The 20,879-nt window shown below is 43.2% G+C and overlaps 1 protein-coding gene and 1 long non-coding RNA gene across 9 annotated transcripts in view; one reads left to right on the forward strand and one right to left on the reverse strand.

Moving 5' to 3' along the window:
• Nucleotides 1–2,266: 2,266 nt before the first annotated feature.
• On the reverse strand, nucleotides 2,267–10,496 carry LOC140646705 (uncharacterized). The gene is made up of 3 exons (XR_012040528.1): nucleotides 10,242–10,496; nucleotides 3,326–3,527; nucleotides 2,267–2,553 (listed from the first exon to the last, which is right to left on the reverse strand). It is a non-coding gene; the product is annotated as an uncharacterized lncRNA (long non-coding RNA).
• Nucleotides 10,497–10,680: 184 nt separating this feature from the next.
• Nucleotides 10,681–20,879, forward strand: part of MAN1A2 (mannosidase alpha class 1A member 2) — a 144,660-nt gene continuing 134,461 nt past the window's right edge. For all 8 annotated transcript variants that reach the window (XR_012045357.1, XM_072880738.1, XM_072880757.1 and 5 more), the window contains exon 1: nucleotides 10,681–11,543. Coding sequence is in view for 7 of the 8 variants with exons in the window: in XM_072880738.1 (XP_072736839.1) it covers nucleotides 11,236–11,543 (308 nt within the window). In the remaining variant the exon portion in view is untranslated. The remainder of the gene's footprint in view (nucleotides 11,544–20,879) is intronic.

Raw genomic sequence — 20,879 nt, forward strand, 5'->3', positions numbered from 1 at the left:
TTCATGGGGCATATCTACCAAACACATCAGAAGAACAAGTCTTTAGTATTGTGAAAAATCTGCAAGTTACAGTGATCTCCAAGGCCTTCTATGAATATTCTTTTGTCTCTGAGAGATACCTCTTTCCTGCGAGTACAACTTTGTGTGATGCAACTGGCTCACTCAGATCTGGGTTGGGTTTCTTAAGGAAGCTGGTTTTCTGTAGTTGCATACACCTTGTTTAGGCCAAACACATGGTTCCCCCTGGGATTTTGATGGAAACTAGTCAGTTGCCTAGGTGTACCGCTGCACCCTTATTTCACTGTTTTGCCTTTTCTCCGAATTGATGCTGCCCAGTTACTCAGGCCTGGAATATCTCCCCCAGCGTGGCACTTTACTCTTTGACATTTCAAGCTTGTTCTGTGTGTAAATAATTTTATTTCAGTTATTTCTATTTCTGCTTTCACTTTCCCTGATGGTGTTCTGTCTGTTTTATATGTTAGAATATGAACCATTTGTGCCTGTTTTTATTAGGTATTCTCAGAAATTGCACATTCTTCCTTTATCCTGCTTAGGAGGAGCTTATTCCCAGTCATTCCATCTTTAACCCAAATATTTTCCTGCCTTGTGTGTACAGCTTTGTGAACTAGTTGGGCTCATCACTACAGTTGCTGGGCTTTTGCTTGGCATTTGAACATTTTCTATTACACCTGCCAGCTGCTGTTTTGCTGACCTTGTTTGGCATGTTTATTTCCTTTGCTATTTTATTTGTCTAGTCTTTACTGAAATAGCTTAGTATCATGTAATCTGTGCCTTTTAAAGGCCTTTGGGATTTTGATTCAGTGGTCTTTCAGATATTCCTTTCTTTAATGATCACAAGTTTTCTGATCATTAATGAATAGTCCTGATTAAAAAAAAAAAAGGAAAAAAAAAAAAACAAAACCCATCACAACGAACAACAAAACTCTTCAGGGTGGGGAAAAAAATCCTGGTTCTTCTTTTTTTTATGAACTCCTACTGAGCAAATGGGTAGCATTTCTTCCTGTGGACACAATGTTCTTCCTACCTTTGCATTATCATTTCAAAACAATGTTCCCCTTTATCTCCCTATACAAAATGCAACCAATACTCCCCAAACCAGTGCCATTCCTTTAATCGTCATCTGTTTTACTAGCCCTAATGATTTTCATGTACAACAGAAAGTGCTGGTTGAATCTGAACTTTTTCAAGATTTCATCAGCATCTCTCATAATTTTTAAAGCTGCCAGGTGATTTACACAGTGCCACCCCAGAGACTTTGGAACTTTCTCTTTATTGTGGTTTTTCTGTACTCAGGTTAGTAATTTTCATCCAACATCTTAGAATCATAGAATCATTAGGTTGGAAAAGACCTTTAAGATCATCCAGTCCAACTGTTAACCTAGCACTGCCAGGTCCACCACTAAACCATGTTCCTAAGCACCACATCTACATGTCTTTTAAATACCTCCAGGGATGGTGACTCAACCACTTCCCTGGGCAGCCTGTTCCAATGCTTGACAACCCTTTCAGTGAAGGAATTTTTCCTAATATCCAATCTATACCTCCCCTGGCACAACTTGAGGCCGTTTCCTCTTGTCCTATGGCTTGTTACTTGGGAGAAGAGACCAACACCCACCTCTCTACAGCCTCCTTTCAGGTAGTTGCAGAGAGCAATAAGGTCTCCTCTGAGCCTCCTTTTGTCCCGACTAAACAACCCCAGTTCGCTCAGTCACTCCTCATAAGACTTCTGCTCTAGACCCTTCACCAGCTTCGTTGACCTTCTCTGGACACACTCCAATGTCTCTCTTGTAGTGAGGGGCCCAAAACTGAACACTATTTGAGGTGCGGCCTCACCAGTGCTGAGTACAGGACAATCACTTCCCTAGTCCTGCTGGCCACGCTATTTCTGATACAAGCCAGGATGCTATTGGCCTTCTTGGCCACCTGGGCACACTGCTGGCTCATATTCAGGCGGCTATCGACCAACACTCCCAGGTCCTTTTCCATTGGGCAGCTTTCCAGCCACTCTTCCCCAAGCCTGTACTGTTGCATGGGGTTGTTGTGACCCAAGTGCAGGACCTGGCATCATCTTCCACTGCCTTGTTCTTTTTTCTATATTTACTGGGACTTGTGATTTCCACTTTAAGGACTTCATTGCATTCCAGTCTTATTTAATGCAAATTTTAGGTAACAAAAAGAAAAACATAAACAGTAAGCACAGCACTCATGCTGCTGTCTTTCAGCCTGACTTTAGTCTCTGCCTCTATCCATGAAGGAGTATGTGAAAATCTAGTGATAGTACAACACAATAACCTACCAGCGGTTATTTAACTATTGGATGGAACATAAATTTCCATCGCAGCATTTATAGGGAGGCTGGATAGGCTCTCTGAGGCATGAAAGCACTAGCTGCAGAGCTCTGAAGATGTTCAGGCAAGATCAGCGGATTTTTATTCATGCTTGAGAGAGAAGGGATGAAGCTGGCTTCATTCTTCCTGAGGAGAGATGGCTCGGTGTTCTTAGTTGTCAGTGTGTGCACGTGTGTGTGTGTTTCTGGAAGGGAAAAGAAAGAGAATGTATAATGACAGTGAAGGTATATAATCATAGATAGAGTAGAGCAGAAGTTCCCAGTCTAATCTTTGTGGGCATTTCCATCAACAGTGGTGTTGTGGTTTAGCCCCAGTTGGCAATTAAGTACCACACAGCTGCTTGCTCACCCTCCTCCCCCGGTGGGATGGGGGAGAGAATCAGAAGAGCAAAAGTAAGAAAACTCGTGGGTTGAGATAAGAACAGTTTAATAATTGAGACATAATAATAATAATAATAATAATAATAATAATAATAATAATAATATAATGAGAAGGAAAACAACAAGAGAGCGAGAGAGGAACAAAACCCAAGGGAAAATAAACAGTGATACAACCGCTCACCACCCGCCGACCAATGCCCAGCCAGTCCCTGAGCAGTGACCGCCTACCCCCCGGCCAACTCCCCCCCAGTTTATATACTGAGCATGATGTCATATGGTATGGAATAGCCCTTTGGCCAGTTTGGATCAACTATCCTGGCTGTGCCCCCTCCCAGTTTCTTGTGCACCTGGCAGAGCATGGGAAGCTGAAAAGTCCTTGACCAGTGTAAACACCACTTAGCAACAACCAAAACATCATCGTGTTATCACTATTATTCTCATACTAAAATCCAAAGCACAGCACTATACCAGCTACTAGGAAGAAAATTAACTCTATCCCAGCCAAAACCAGGACAAGTGGCAACACTGGTCACCACAACCAGTGCAGGCAGCAGCAGAAACACCTTTTTTCCTCACCTGTTGTCACATGCCTAGATTTCCCCAGAGAAGCTCTGTTTTGGTATCCAGAATTTCAAACTTGCTGGAACTGGAGGATTTTTAAGTGTATCTAGTAGATCCAGGTGGCTGCAAGTCTCCTGCATAGTTGTTCCAGCTGGGCAGCTGCATGTCTGGAAGTCACGATGGTTTCAAACACACACCTTGCGCAGTTGCTGCATACCTGTCAAGTACAGCTACCGCCATGAGGATGCACTGGACTCAGTTACCATCTGTCTGCTATTCAGTCAGATGAGCCTGACCAGCATTTCCAGGAAATGCTGGGTTCATTGTGTATGTATGACTTTGATTCATACCTTAATACAGAATGATCCAAAAACTCACGCTTATTACTCACATACACCTATGTACATCTGGGAAATCCCAGACCAGCAGTGGGAGGCTACTTACCCTCACATGGCAGAGCTGGAATACAGGCAGGGATCTGCTGGGATTTGTGGCTAGAAAGCCTCATGCAGTGGGAGTGGGGAGGATATTAGAAGGTGCATAAGGCATATCCTAGCTGCTAACTAGAGGCACTTTGGAGACATCATGTAGGGCCTTTGCTGGATAAATTTCCACTGCAGCTTCTGCAGGGAAGACCTGCAGTGCTAGCCTGCTGTTTGGGTATGTGTAATTACAGACCCAAGCACAAACTCAGCTCAGAGACTGTGGGAAGGAAGAATGGTGGCCACCTGAGGGCTGGGTGGCTTTAGATGACTGGGAGGGAATGATGGGGGAGAGGGATAAAGTATTAGGTAAGTGAGGGGGAGGATTATTGAAAAGTGTAATGGGCAGACTGACAAATCAAGAGAAGGCTTTGTGTTTGGGTGATGAATATAATCTTTCATGGAAAGCAGTTCCGCTGGCTTGAATTTCAACCTGCACAGAGGTGGATGGGAAATCCCTGTCTTAACTGTTGCCAGTCCTGATAGGCACCCTGATGGCTTCACAAGGTAGCAAGGATGAGCACAATGCTTGGGGCAGAGCTACATGGCTTTCCCTGCTGCACATGTCAGTCTGCAGTTAGCTAGGTAAATGCCAGGAAGTATGCCAGGAATTTGTTGGCTGAGCATAGCATCCATGCAACAAAGTCATGCATTTGCCCGCTGTAGCTGATGATGGTGCCCGTGATCTGGCATTTTTGATTCATTTGCAACAAGGGAGCATTGGTACATGAACCTCATATAGTCCACGGCGTATCATGCTAAATCGCAGCTACTGTGTCTGGTCAATTTGCCTTGATGCATTCAACTCCACCCTCAGGCTTGAGCTAGCCTAGGAGATCCCGGGTATAAAGGTAATACAGGTATAGCCTGGGAGAGCTCCTGTTTGTGTAGAGCCTTTCTTCCCTCCGGACCTGTGGCTGGGCTAATGAAGGAAGCTGCTAATGTGAGAGCTGGCTCTATTATTTTTATATCAAGTGGTATATTCTCCTTTAACAGCAGAATTCTTCACTGACTGTCCATGGACTGTGTCTAATTCAGTAGCATGAGCTGATCGAGAACATTTTACCTGAAGATTAGGCTTCCAAAGGTCTGGCTTATCAGCTTGTTGTAGTTCTAAGGCAGTTTAGACTTGAATGTCCATTTTTCTTTCGTGTTTTTTTCTCTTTCTAAAGAGAAATGTCTTTTAATTTCTCTTTTAGCATGGAATGAAGATAATGCAGAACTATCAACAATGCAATGATAAAATGTCAAATGGCAATATATGCAGGGGCCCTTCAGTTTTCTACATATTTATGACTGACTTTCTTTTAATATAAAACGTTTTTTTTTCTTTCAATGTACAGATACAGAATAAAATCACTTGAAAGCAAAGAGTGAAATTGGATCTCATTAAAACATGGAGTTAGCGAAATGGTGACAGATGGGTCCTGCTGGGAAGGAGAACATCATTGAATGAGACTGGGATAAGTTAGTGAGTTTGCAGTTATAAAGCATGTGGCTTTGTAATTTCTAACCCCCAGTTCTGCAAAGTAATCAGTGCAGTTGGGCCCATACACCTGCAGGGAGGCTTACTGAGACAGGCATGAAGATCTGTGTAGAAAAACAGGGACAGGGACATGCAGATATTCCAAAACATAGCTGTAAGGAAGCGAATCTCTCTCTTTCCTAGCCAAATTTTAATCTGCCCTCTCCAGAATGGAAGAACACTTCACTATGAAATATGAAGCTGATTTTCATGCTCCCCTGTAGTGGTTAGCAGACCTGGGCTGGAATTTTAAGAAAAACATGAGCCTTTCAAACACTGATTGATCTGCCACTGTTAAGTGTTGTCCATCATAGTATGCCTGTGGCAATGGGTGACAGGTTTTTTAATTATGTTTCTAAGAGGACTCTGAGTTGTTTTTTATAATGTTGAAAATCTTTATCTTGACTCATTTCTGTAATAAACTTTTGGCAATGGGAAGCTGTAATTTATTTACTTAGAAATTTCTCATCTCCATTATCGTAAAGATGTCTTAGCAATTCTATTTTTAGGATTGCACAAATGGGCATAAATCCTGTTTTTCTTTTAAAGCAGATTGTGTTTGCATGTAAAACATCAAATGTGTGAGATTTGTGTCCATCTGAATGGTCAGCTTGGTTTTTATTTCCAGGGACAACCTCAGTCATCAAGTCCCATCATATGCAAACCCAGACCACCATGCAGATGATATATTTAACTTGTTACACAATCTCTTCCATATGTTTAACAAACTCCAATAATTTAAGGATGGTCCTCCCAGTGCACACTACAGGCAACTATTTGGTCTCAAGGTCCTGAAGCCATGCAGCTCTTGGCCCTTTTTTCTGAGCATCTTTGGAAAACTTACTTCCACTTTCTCAGCCAAAGAATGGCAGTGCTGCTGCTGATCCCAATACACACTCGTAGATCTCACATTTGCTTTTACAGTCTGATATTTATGCCCATTTTGTGTCTCTGTACAGAAGTTGCCATGAGCAAGTTCAGTTTTCATAGCTGCAAATTTACTGGTATAGTCTAATACTCTTTCATGGTTCCCAAATTCCTTTTTGATGTGCAAGTCCTTTCATGCCTTAGGGAAGCACAGAAGAAAACACAGAAGTACTTGAAACGTTAATAAATAGGTGCTGGAGGCTGATATTATAGGCCAACTGGGTGCAAGAGGACCTGGTGTCTTAGTGATGAATCAGAAATGCTACGAGAAGGGGGAGGCATGTCAGGAAAGACTGGGAGGATGCAAAGCTTGAAGTGACACAGCAAGGGCAATTGCACACAAAAAATTATCTTTCCAGAAGCACTTTGAATGGACCTGAAAGGTGCAAGACTGCCTTTGTGAGAACCATATACAAGGAAGCAAGACAATGCCTAGGTGGAACAGTTTGGCTGAGGTGATGGATGGGAAAGTCCATATCTTTGATATGTTACACAGAAAAAACTCAACAAGGTGTGATTCAGAACTTGGATGTGAGGATTTAGGGAGAATTCAGAGCAGAAGTTATGCATGGGTTGCATGGGTCTGCATGCATGCATGGGTTATGGCTCTGAATTAGGAGAAGATTGTGTTCTCCACCTCAATCAAGAAAGGACATAGGAGAATGAGATTAGGGCAGTATTAATCATCCTGCTATAGCCACATTGAGGATGAGCAAGGCTAGTCTTTCTCATAAAGATCTAAAGGTAAGGGTTGTTTTGAACAAAATGGGATCTGAATAGGAGAGGTTGATTTGTGAGTTGTCCACATAGAAATAATAGTAAAATGTATGTTTACATACATTCAGCAACACAGGGAGGAGGTATATAGAGAGCAGGGAAATGGGCCAAATACCACAGTCTTGCAGCAAAGCTTGGCTGTGGGTGAAGATTCTCTTCCAAAGTAATGATTGGAAGGATAGGATGAAGACAGAGTCACATGAAGACAGAGTCACAGGAGCCACTAGATTTCACAAAGAGTGTGCTCACCGGACCCCAGGTACTATCCGGTCCTAGAGGACATGAATGCTGTTTTGAGCTGTGTCAGACTTTCCATGGAACCTGGGGGCCAGAGAAAAGACTGGAAAGTGCTTGGGAGAAAACTGAAGAAGCAGCTTTGCAAATAATGATTGCAGACCATGTGCCCAGATTGTGATGCTAGAAGGGATCACTGCAGTAATTTCAAGAATAAAGAAGTAATACATGGATATGGATCTGTACTTCCACAGGACTTACTTTGTCTACCTTTGAAAAATATGAACTACCCTAATAACTTTCCAGAAGTGTTGGCTTGTGGAAATACAGTGACTTTAGTGCTGACAATCAAGCACGTTTGCACCTCAAGCTCCCAGTTACATTAGTAATTGATTAAAGACAAGGCAGTGAGTACAGGCAATTCCTGGTTCTTGTGAAAACCTTTAGGTTTCAGTGCAAGACACTTCTGAGAATGTTCTGGGCATCTCTGAGAAAAGCACTAATAGATGCAGAATCTATATAGTATAGCACAGGCTCACAAAAACAACTAATTCAATATAGTTCTGTATTTAATGTTGTTCAGCTACAGAGCAACACCACTGCAGTGTGGAAAATCACTGGCAGACTTCCAGGGATATGCATATTACCCAGTATGACAGAACCAAAGGATGAAAAATTACTCCTAGACCTTTGTAAAGAGTAGGGAAATCAAAAGAAGCACAAAATTGTAGAAATACAAAACTTCTTCATGATTTAGACACAGATGCTTTAGAATTTGGAAAGGTCATCATAAACTACAAAACCTACAGAAATGTCACTCTTTTGCAATGAGCTAAACACAAAGAAACATTTTACAAATAAATTGGAAGCTTCTGCTCAGTCTTTTAAAGCAAAACAAAAACTAGCAGTTGGCAGAGAAGAGTGAAGCAAAGGGCAAAAAGACTGAAGAACAAAAGCCTTCATGGGCTGATCTTTTTTTTTTCAGACTATGTGTGAAAGCAATTTAACAAGTGAAGACTTGATCATATTTGAAGATATTTTACTTTACCAGATCAAAACTAGAAGACAACTGAAATGGCCAACAGACCAGTTGAAACCTGTTGATCCTGTAGTAACAACATAAAATGTTAGGTTTAGTAGCTGTACTGGTTGGATTGCATTGTAAGATCATTGATAATGCAGCTCTTTTTGTGTATGCCCTCTCTTTGATATCTCTGTCCCACACTGGCTCTTTAGTTTTTATCAGCTCATGGCAGAGTTTCTCACTTTATCCTGTTTTTTACTAGTGCAAGGCTAGCGAGCAGGGTCCAGCTGTCTGCTGCATGGCATTGTTGTGGGTCTTCTCTGTAAAAAACAGAGAAGAGGAAGCAAAAATATAAGTTGCTGGAAGAGTTTAGCTGGGTGGACAGATGGGAAAGGCCATTATCTCTGATACGTTATGCAAAAAGATCCAGCAAGGTGCGATTCATAGCTTGGATGTGAGGACACAGGGAGTGATCAGAGTGGAAAAGTTAGTCTTGTGTAGAAGAAGATGGTCTCCTTCACCTTGATCAGTTAACTTCAGATAACCTGACTGACCCTAAGTGTTTATTAATCTGGATTTTTTTGACCCACCCACACCTGTGCCACTACATCGACCATCAGAAGTTTTTTTATTAGCTCAGCTGCTTTCCCTCCCTGGAATCCTCCCAAATTAACCTCTCTTGAGGGCTTAATTTCCATAGAATACCACACTTCAGACCAGCAGCTGAGCACTAACCTTCATTAATTGTGTCCAGCTAGACTTGGGACATTTTTTTCACACGCCAGCATAATTCCCCAAAGATTCAAAATATTTAAAGCAAAGTATAAGAGTGATAACAGACCTAAATGCCTGGTATTACTGTTATCAAACCTGCTCTGTTCAGATACCAGCAGCTGCTGTGACTGGGATCAAGGGCACCCCACTCATGGGCACTGACAGCATTAGTGGCAGTGGAAGCCACTCGTGGCTCTGTGCCTGCTCTGTCTGCCTGCAGGACACATGCCTCAACACTTTCTCTCCCGCTTTCTTTGTGTATTTATACCTGTAGACTGGATTCTTCACCCCTTGGCTGGGGGTTCCCCGCAGGGAGCTGCTGCCTGCCACTTCCACTCATTTCTCATCATATCAGTCCTACCACAGTCTGTGGACACTGCCTTCCACCTTGCAAGTCCTCTCCAGCCCAGCTAACTTCACTTCAGCAGGTTGAACCAACCTGTCCTCTCCCCTGCCTTTACATTTCCTTGGCTGGGTTTCAACCTTGTCTGCCAAGTTCACTAAACACACTCTGCTCTCCATAATCTGGGAGTACTCAAGGGTCCGGTGATCTTGTTAAATCTTTAAAAAGTGAAAAACATCTTACTTTGAAAAGAGTTGGAGATGTAACTTGTCTCCCAAACTTATGGACCTGCTTTTGTTATTTTAACTCAACTCCTCTGAATCTGATTTCTGCAGCTACCTTGCCCAGGCCTTTACCTGACCTTTCTGTTTGCTTTTGCATGAAACCCTTTACAAACTGGGGAGCTTTGGCTTGTGCACACGTGCAGGCAGCAATGCATGACTGAGCAGGGTAAAACGGTCACGTTTAATATTTGTGAAGGGTAATTCAGGTATGTTTTCTGCCCGTCACTTCATCTATGCCCCTTCTCATAGCACTTCTGACTTAACATTCCCACAGGTTTAAAGCGGCTCAGGGAGCTGGGTGGCTCAAACAGTTAAAGTCACTAGATCTGGCAGGATTTCTTGCAGATTCTCAGCCCGCAGCTGTCACAGGACAGATGTCCCAGGCAGTGTGCTCTGCTGTCCCGGCTGATCCCCTAAGATAAACCAAAACAACCACACCGGGGGACGCACAGGCTGATCCCTTCGTAGGGTACCAGTATGTGTTACGTGTGCTCACATCAGAGCTTGGTGTAGCTGTCGTGCCGGAGACAGCCATTGCTCTTCCACGGGGGCAGGCCCTACCTTAAGAGGTCCCCAGGACGATTACGCGGTCCGGCGCAACGTTTCCCAAAAAACACCATGGGTTTTGCTGCCCGACTAATCACCCCCACCGGCGCCACCGACCCGGCTGACAGCGCGGCCAAGAGCGACACCGGCGCTGCCGCAGCGGTGCGGCAAGACACCGCTTCCCGCAGGGGTCAACGCCGAGCCGCCGGGGAGGCTGGGGAGGCCGCAGCAGCGGCGCCGAGCTGCCCGGCCTTGGCTGTTCCTGCCTGCCCTGCCTGCCAGAGCACCCCGGCCGGGCCGCCCCCTACTTCGGTGAACGGCGCGGGCAGTCTCCACCCCTTGCCCCGCCCCTTCGGCGGGGCCCCTTCGGCGGGAGGGGCGGGGCTCTCTTGGCAGCGGCTTCCCCGAGACCTCGGTTTCACCAGCGCGCCTGCGCCAGCCGCTGCCGCGCAGGCGCCGTGGGGGCGGGGAGAGGGTCCGGAGTGGAATTGCGGTGGCCGTTCCCGGCGCCGTTCGCAGCGGGGCGGCGCGGCGGGGATGAGCCTCCGCCCGGCCCAGCCAAGGGGACGCGGGCGGAGGGACGGCGCACGCCAGGCCGGGCCCTCAGCAGCCCGGTGCCGCTTGCCGCTGCCGGCGGCGTCCCCCAGCCGAGCGGCCGCGGAGCTCAGGGAGCGCCGCTGACCGGAGCCGCCCGCTCGGGCCCTGCTGGCCCCGGGGCGCGGGAAGGGGGGGCACGCAGGTAGTGGGGCGGCCGCGCCCCGGCCCGAGCCCCCGGGGGGGCGGGGGCTGTTGGCGCGGCCCGGCCCCCTCTCCCCTCCCCCCCGCGCGGTGGCTCGGTGGGCCAGGGGGGACGCGGCCCGGCGCCCGCGGGGAGGATGGTGAAGCCGCCCCCAGCCCCCGCACCGGGCCGGGAGGCGGCCGAGCCGAGCCGGGCCCGCGCCGCCAGGGCCGCCCTCCGCCGGGGCTGAGGGGATGAGCCGTGCCCCGCGGGGTGGTCGCTAGCGGAAGGATGACCACTCCCGCCCTGCTGCCGCTCTCCGGGCGGAGGCTGCCACCCCTGAACCTGGGCGCCTCCGCCTTCCCGCACCACAGGGCTACCTTGAGACTCTCCGAAAAATTTATCCTGCTCCTTATCCTTAGTGCCTTCATCACCCTGTGTTTCGGGGCGTTCTTCTTCCTCCCCGACTCCTCGAAGCACAAGCGCTTTGACCTGGGCTTGGAGGATGTGCTCATTCCTCACGTGGACACCAGCAAAGGGGGCAAGAACCCCGGCGGCTTCCTCATCCACGGGCAAGGGCACGACGAGCACCGGCACAGGTAAGTGCCTTCCTCGCCGGTAAGGGAGCGGCGCTGCCGCTGTGGCCGCGAGCGGGTCCCCGTGGGAGCAGGACCGGGTGGAAGGGAGATCCGTTAAAACAGGTCCTTCCCGTACTGCTGTCGCTCCTCTCTCCGACATCCTCGTGTCTTCCCAGCGTGTATCAACTTCTGAGCGCTAGCCTTGTGTCCTCCAGCTGCCTCCACGTAGCTGTGGCTCCATGTTTTCTTTTCCAGTGTGAATTTAGCCTTCTGGCTAGTGAGGGCTGGGAGGATAAATACGAGCTCTCCTCCAGTGACTGATTTATTTTTCTCGCCCTAGCTAATTCCCTGGGTAAGTCGTGGAAAAAAGGGACTTAAGTTACTGCATTGGTGGAGATGGTATAACTGACTGAAAAACTGCTGCATCTTTTCTGTAGCTTTTATGTGCTTACTCAAAACAGCTGCTTGTTGCTGGATAGCGAGAACTTTGATCTGATGAAGACTTCATGCTGTGACCCAGAGGCAGTCAGCCTACAGTGTGCAGGACACAGAACTAGTGTAGATGGTATAATTGCCTTTTCTGGCCCTTAAAAATCACTTGTTATAATGTTATTCCAGACAATTGGAGGTGCTGGTGGCTAAGTTTCCTTAATTGTGTTTGCCAGTGTAGAGAAATTGGAGATAAAATAATAGTTAAGAGTAACAAGGGTAAATGTCATGCTGTTGATAGCTTTTTGGGGCCCCCTAAAGCTTTCTGCAGTGCAAGCCTCTAAATGTTCAAGACTGGGTCATGTGAAGTTAAGCCTTCAAAACTGAGATTCAAAAACTTAAATGAGGGGTTTACAGGACACTTGCTTCTAACATACATTAATTGCTTAAATCCTGCCCTAGCGCCTGGATCATAGTGAAGCTGACTGATCTCTCTTCACTGTCAAAGATGTGTAAAATGTGATGATGACGGATGATAAAATATATGCTCTTCAATCCTGAAAGTAGTAATACAGTGAAATTTAAAGAAAGGTTACTTATGCTGATAGTGTTGCTTTGAGAACAGTTTAAAATATATTCTGTTGACATGATATAAGAATTATTTAAAGGTTATTTGTGCTGGATTAAAAGGAGAGGATATAATTGGCTCTTTTTTATTAATCTGTTATGAATTATAAAGACTACCTGCATACTGTGTTATTTTTCCTTAAGGTATTTTTGTCTTGGGGCACTTATCATGAGCTCTGTCTCCCTAACTCAAAGGGCACAGATGCTTAATATTTAACAAGGACTTCTTTTGTCTGTGATGTTAATTGCTGGTGTGGTTAAATGCTGCACAAAACATGGGTTTAGACACTCTCTAATATGCCTTTGAAGTTCTCATCTTTCACTGTCTTTTTTGTGTGATCTTATTTCTTAGCTTTCCCAATCACTCTGGTACATGCAGGCAAAATCAGGTTCTGAAATAGAAGACAGATGAAATGAAAAGAGATGTTCAGCAGCAATTTTCAAAATTCCAGCTGTGACTGTTATACCTTGTGTTACCCAGTAGATGGGCCATAGAAAAAGGAGTTTGTTGATAGGTCTGGAGTGATGCTCTTGATTAACCTACTTATGTGGGTCCTTTTCAGGTTTCCTCTTTAAGTGTAATTACTGAGGCTGCAGCTTTAGTAATGATACAAAGTGCATACTACTCTTGTCTGTCATGTGTAGATAAGCAGTAACTTAAAACTGTCGGAGCTAAATGCATTTTGCTTGTTTGGGATCTCTTCTTAAAAGAAGTGGTTATCCTGTCGTCGGTTAATTCTCCTATAGTTCCTCCATAAGCTACGAATGTGTGTACCTCCCCCTGCCCCCCACCCAAAATTGTCCCTGTCAAGTACCATTTTTTTATGGCTGCCTTTTGAGTTGTTATTTGAGCAAGAATAGACATTATTTCTGTTGTTTTAGCCCTGCAAACGAATGGATTACTCCAGGCATGTCTTAACTACTAAAAAAGCCTTCCTGCTTAACCTGCTTGTAAGACATTTGTGTGAATGGCACAATATGCATTGTGAAGCAAGGTTACGTACTTTACTTCTGGAGCAACTTTTTTGGCTTATTACCACATAGTCTTATCAACAGGCAACTTGCTCACCTGGTGCTGATGTGGTGACTGTTTTCCATAAAGGAAAAACACCTGCTGCTGTTTTCAGTGCTGAGTTCATGCTTCTGAATTGCAGGGACATTGACAGATGGTGTTTTGAGAAAGTAAAGGGTCTTCAGTAGTGAATTCTAGATTACTTGTTATCTCACTTCGGAATGAAAAGCTTCATTCAGCTTACTATCAAGGAGCAAAGTCAAGTGTCAGCTGCTCTATAGGTGGTGTTTTTCGGATGGCACTGAGGAGTTATGGTGCAAAAGATCAAGAGAAAATAACCTACCAGTAATAAAAAGGGAGGATGCAGTCTAATGTGAAGTGTGATGATGGATTGACAAGCTGTCTTTCCAACAATTGTGGGACTTCAGAAGAAATCAGATGAAAGGTCATTCATATGAAGTATACACTTGATCATGAAATGACATGTGTGTTGATTTATTGACTAAAGGAAAGTGTTTCTTCTGTAAATGTTGGTATTGACCTCTATCGAACAATAAAAACTACGTACCGTGGTTATGCTGCTCCCTTGGTATATAGGCTATAATATTTTAATGCTCATTTTTCCCTACCCCTTAAATTTTGAGCTTTGTAGGCTATCGGAGGATATTAATATTTCTATCTTCTAGCAAAATACAACGATGATGTAGGTAGAGGGTTGTCATGCAGCCGTACTCTAGTGTTGGGTGTACAAACAATGGTTCTCACTGGACCTTCTCTGTATTCCTCACATTACTTTCCCACCTCTTCCCCTGGGCCCCCTTGACATTCTTGAGTGTTTTTATTATTATCGTTACAGTAGTTACCCCTTGGTGGCATTAACTTTACATCTTCCGTTAACTTGGTTTTTTTACTGCTCCCGTCCTTCTTCCCTTCTCCCCTTCCAGGCAGAAAAAGGGGGGGAGAAACTCCCTTCCTCATGGTTTGTTCCAAGAATTACAGTGTCCTTGCCTGTCATCCAAAGAAAAACAACTTTCTTGTAAGAAGATGGTTAAAATCTGGAATAAAACTGCAATTTATATTTTGGGAAATGGATGGGGTGTAGTCCAACTTAATACTCATTTTTAGCTGTTCATTTCATGGGTAAGCTCCTCGTGTGCACGTCCAAGGAAATGCATGGGGAATGGGTTAGTAATGTTGGAAAGGTGTACTGCAAAATTTTGCCTCTGGGAGGAGGGAGAGTGGAAAAGGCTAGTCCAGGACTTGTGAAGATATGTGCATACACATGCTTTTTGAAATCGATTTCATTTCCCAAAGATTAATTTCTCTCCATTTCAAATAGGATATTGCAGATTCTGGAAAGAGAGCAGCACTGTTTTGAAGACACATCTTGCCAAACAAACTTGGGTGTCATTTAAAATTTGTTATACGGTTTTAGATAACTGTTACTTCTCCCAGACTTCTGCATCTCCCCTGCCACACAAAAACTATTAAGGTGTTTCTCACTACCCAGTTACTTTCCAGCTATCTCAGGTGTTTTATTCTGCAGTACCATGTCTGAAAGATAGCTTTGGAACCAAACCAAAACATTCTTATGGTTTCTTGGCATCTAATGTAAATGAGTGAGAATGCCAGATGCCCTGTAATCTCCTTGATTAATGAGATTTTTTTGAAATAAGATTATCTGTAATATGGAAATTGAGTGGACTTGTTTCTTTAGTGATGTGTCAAGCAGCTGCTCTTTATATTACTTGACAAAAGTTAAGTGGTAAAAGTACATTAATCTTAGAGGCAACAAATAACGTAATTTTATGAGCTCAAAGCTGCAAAGCCACTTTGTAACAGCACTTGGACTACTGTTGTGCCAACAATTCAGTCCTTCAGAATTTGCAGAGCTGCATCTTCAGGTGCTAAATTCCTGTGTATTACTTCAAGTAATGATTTCTGCCTGTGCTAAAAAAAACCCCGAACAACCCTCATGTTATCAGATTGATAGCAGGTGCTGCTAATACAACTGACCACCGCAGCTGCCTTGGCCTCTGTGTGTGAGTAGGTATAGATAGGTAAATCATATAGGTAGGTAAATCATGCCTTTGACTTTGTTTCTGTGAAGCTAAGGAATAATGACTTCTGTGTTATGCAAAGATAATAAGTTCAGCAGTCTGATATGACCAGTTGTGGGTCATCAGCTGTATGGCGATAGTCTAAAAGTGCTCTTTCGTCTGTTGCTCGATATATGGTTGTCTCTATGGCAGTAGTAGCTGCTGTCTCTACCCTTAGGAGGTGAAGGTAACAAAAATTATTCTGAAGAGCTTTCAGTCTTAATTTCTTCTTTTAAATCCTGCAATTTTTTTAAAAGAAACATGAAAGGCTTAATATGCTTCTTTTGAATACCTTTATCTTCTCTTGTCTGTATGACTTAATTAGCCATAGTAGAAGTGGGCAGAGGATATAATTTAACCTCTATTACTCAGTGGGATCAGTGTCTCCTGTCAACCTCTGCCATGCCATTAAGTATAAAAGTGCATAAAACTCTTTGCTCTTCCTTCCTCACCTTTACTTGAGGCACAGCTCATTAGTGCAATTAAGAGTATTTGGTATTGTGATTTGGAGAACCTGGTTTTTCTCCTGAAAAATCAGGAGCCGCTGTAGGGCCTGGGCCCCAACTCCTGCTTTGTCTAATTTTTCGTTGCATGAAATTGAGCCTGTCTTCAGAGCAGCCTCCACAGGCTCTGTGGAATGTGGACTCTGAGTTTAAGCTGAGGTGCTTGATCTAGAAGCAGGGGGATTTTAGGGTGCAACATGCAGGAGATGCAGGTTCTCATGGTGACACCTATGGAGCTGAAGAGGGCAGCAGTAGTGCATTCCAAGTCAGGGCTCAGAAGCATCTCCTATGTCTAGGGCAAAGAAGTTGTAACTGTCTGGTGTCAGTCTTCAACTGTTGAAGCTGTTGCAAGAGCACTGCTCATCTTTATCTGGAGACTTCTCAGTTGGAGTTTTTAGTAGCCACATGTCATTCTCTATTCTGGACTCCATTTTGAGAAGAGGCTTGAGAAATAATGTTGGTACTTGGAGATTTATAGAAATTTGATTTTCCTTGCTTGCTTCTGGAATCCCCACATTATACCCTTAAACTCAATTTTAATTTCTCCTGAACCTGCTTGTATTATTTCTAAGGTTCTGCTGGAATTAGTGCATTTTGTAGGCTGAGAAATGCTTTCATCTTTGAATTACAAAATGCAAATTATAGACCATCTGTCTAGATGTCCTCCCTCCTCCCCCCCCATCTGCTGAACAGCCAACATCATATGTAGAGTGCTACTTTCTTCAAGTTATCTTGCTGTACTCCAGTTTGTCAAAGTATTTCCTGTATTATGAGAGAGAAGACTCGAGAGCCTGTGTTCTCCAGTTCTTATCCTTTCCAGTTTAAAAAAAAAAGTTTTTTAACTTGTTGGTTTTCTGCATCATCTACACTTTGTCTACATGCTGGAAAAGTCAGGCGTGGGAAAACTGCAGAAAGTCTGCTGGCTGGATTTAGGCCAGCTAGTGGGTGGGAGGCAGTAGCACTTTTGGTTCATTTGGAGTTTTCTAGATTAAAATCTCAAAAGAACTTTAGCATAAATGTGGGTTGCTTGATGATGGTAGCAGTGTAGGCAATAGTAAGCAGCATGGCTAGTTGTGGGCACATTGCGCTATAAGAGTTCTCCCATCTTCTGATCCTCTCAATTTCCTGTAGTAAATACAAACATCTTGATCCTACTCACCTATTTCTGAGTTATGGGGTTTTGCTTCCTTACAACAAATGAATGTAAAACTAATTACAGGTTTGGTGACATCATGTGTTGTATGTGTACAGGTTTTCATGACAATTGAACTGAGACTGAATATGGGCAGGGAGGAAAAACTTTGTAACACCTTTCTTCTCATGTCCTTCCTTAAGAAGCCCATAAAGTCCAAAACATGACCAGCACTTTTATTCTACCATCCCACACTTTCATTATTGCAGCTCTCAATGTTGAGAAAAGTCTGGTCTGATGGGTAGGCAGCTGTTTGTCACAGTACTGAGTTCTTGCAATATACGTTTGCTCATGAAATTTGTAGGGTTTTGATTCCTTTTGTCTTTATGTTGTTGTCTGATCTAGTGTCTTGTACAGAGCAAATTATGTAGCTTCATCCATTCACTCAAAGATCTGGAGGTTCTGTATTATTTGTATTATCTAGTATTTGAAGATCTCTAAAAGTAAGGGAGATAATTTTCCCTGCTACCTTCCATTCTTGTTTTTTGAGTACCCAACCAGGTATACTGGTGTTTCTAAAACTTAAAAAAAATAAAAAATAATAAAAAAAATGAGAAGATATGTTTAAGTTATTTATTAACCTTCTTTTCTAAGCTAGAGACTGCTTTTTAAAGCTATCTTTAGCCTTGTCTCCTAAGTAAACAAAGTTTACCTGGCTGTGCCATATGTTCACCTGTAGTGCTCGATGACCCTGTTCTGTTCTCTGTTCCCTCTTTCTTCCCCATAACATCTCTCAGCTGCAAAGGGTCACCTGTCAAAATAAGTACGTTTCTGTATCTTGTGTGTGTCTCCAGTGCTGGGTGAAAGAGACCTTAATTAGGGACAGGACTGAAGGAAGAATCACAGCTATGAGCCCGAGTCATTTGTGATACTTGGTCTGCTGCTAGTCAGTCTGCACAAGTGTAACTCTGAACCGGCCATGGTACATGTCCTCTGTTCTTCACTGATTGCTGGAGAAGGGTGGTTGGAAATTAACACTGTGGCAGGAAAGAGCTGGGTTTTATGGGATGCCAATAGCAATGGGCTGCATTATCGAAGTGGTAGAAAACATTGGGACAGAAAGCTAAAGGCCATTGATGTATGAAATACGGGGCTACGTTAGTTCTGCTCCTTACAGGATTTATTTGCCCAAATGTTGAATCATATTTATGATTCTGTATTGCTGCCTTCATTTTTTTAAATAATCTTATGATGCAAACCCATGAACTGGATTACCTTGCATACGGTATTCAGCATTAGTTTCATTAGTGTTTTATGTGCTTTCTTACTTGTTAGTCACCTCTTAAACCACCAGAGGATTTTGTAAATGCTTCCCCAACTCCTTGCTGTAGTGCTGCCACTGAGGCTTACAATGGACAGGTAGCTATTTTCTCTCTCAAATAGAATCAGAGAAAGTTTGAGGTTTTCATTTGGCTTAACATTATGTAATCTGATCAGTATGGCATGAGCAAAATTACAGCTTTAAGGGAGTGCATCTGATGAAAGTATTTTCTTGTTGTGTAAAGATTTAAGAGCTCTTAAATGAGATTACTTTGTGTCTATTAACATCAGCATGCAGAAGTGTCAATTTCCACATTTAATGTGTGCTGGTAGCAACTTGGAAGACTTTTGCAAGATGACATTCATCTCAGCTGAGGTTTAGCACTGTTTGTAGGTCAGCAAGGCATTTGAAGTTTGCACAGGTAAGCTGTATAAGTAGTTTCTCCCTCTAGGGAATTTGTCAGTTTTCTGGAACCTGCTGACATATTTCAATTGCTGAAGTGTACAGTAAGGCCGCTTACGAGCAGCTGACCATCAGTGGTAAATCAAACTAATCAGTTTTACTTTTTATTGGATCAAACTGAATGTGCTCACAAAGGGTAAGAAAAACATCTTGTTTGTCTGAGCAGCATAGCCCTTAAATGGGAAGGGGAAGATCACATCTGCCGTGTTCTTGCTCTGAATATCCTGCTGGATAAGTAAACTTGTGCTGAATACAGTGGGTTGTACTCGTTTAGGTTTGTTGCCTAGTAAGATAGCTTACAGCATGTACTGTCCTCAGCAGATTTTTCTGGATATGTTGCTATCTTTACAAATGTATTGCATTTTGAGTGCTATTTACTATTTTCCCTATGCAAGTTAGGGGATCTGCTTTTGCTCCAGAATACTTGCACCCTTTCTGTAGTATATTTAAAAAATCATAATCCAGAGCTGACTTTCTGGACCACAAACTTTCTGCTTGTTTTCATTCTTTTATGAAATAAAATTTGCTCTATGCTTTATAAACAAAATTTGAAAAAACACCCACCACTCTCTGGGCTTGTTTGGTATGGCAAAAGTAGTGGGAAAGATGCCTCTTAGAGAAGAGGGGAGTTATTTTCCTGGATAAGATACAATATTCTCGCCTGAATATTCAATCCTGAAAAAAATGGTAGTGTGAACTAGTTTGACCAAAAAACATGTTTCTAGTGATCTTTTAAATCTCTTGTTAATCAGGTTTATCTTGGAAACACTGAAGACTGTTTAATTCTAAACTTAATAATTGCAGATGATGCAAGCATGTGTCTGTTTTCCCGGTGCTATAATCACACATCCTTAGTTTCCTAAAGGCATCTGTTCTGTTGTCGTTGCCTTCTATTTGAGTGGAAAGTGTTCTCCAAATTATTAAGTAACGCATGTATTGAATTCTGAATTGCAATGCACAGTGTTCTGGAGAAGAAAATACTGCAGAGAGGTAAGTGGGCTCTTCTGCATCATGGAATTCTGATGTTACAAAGGGTATTCAAGGAATTAAAATTTCTACTTTTGTGAATAATTCCACCTTCTAGAGACAGTGGAATCCATGGCAATTAAAATATTAATGGGTCTGTGAAACAGCCATTTTCCAGCAAATGGGAAAAATCAAAACAAATGAGAAATAGTGCTAAGAAGTAAACAAATTTTTTAACTTCAGTTTTATCACTATATCTTGCACATTATTTTAACTGGTTGTTGTTACTCTGAACTGTTAAAAATACTGATTTAGGTACTTAAAAACAGTCAAGTTGGATCTACTAACTGTTACACTTGTTAAGTTGGTCCAGATCAGTGCAGTTAAAAGTTCATAGAGTGTGAATGTTATGCCTATTTGTATGTGAAATTAATTACTAATTCGCATCACAGATGATGGAAGGGAACTTGACTGCACTGTCACCCTGATAGCTGAGAATTTTTTTTTTTTTAGTTTTATATCATGTCTGGGAACTTTCACATATTGAGGGACTGATACCTATGGAAGGATACCAAGTTATCTATATATGTGATATCTGTAAATTGCACAGTGAAGTGGATAATCCATTGTCACTGCTGTCATTTCAATACTTGCATGTGAAACTTCAAAACCAATGGCTAATGAGGTGACTGATATTCTACTGCAAGTTTTTATAAATAACTTCTGTTATGAACTTGGTTCAGCTTTTTCTTGTGGTGATATTGGTGAACAGAACGATTGGGAATAATTCAAAGTTGTATTGGTAA

This window comes from Ciconia boyciana, chromosome 1 (assembly GCF_034638445.1).
Source record: "Ciconia boyciana chromosome 1, ASM3463844v1, whole genome shotgun sequence".
Classification (NCBI taxonomy): Eukaryota; Metazoa; Chordata; class Aves; order Ciconiiformes; family Ciconiidae; genus Ciconia; species Ciconia boyciana.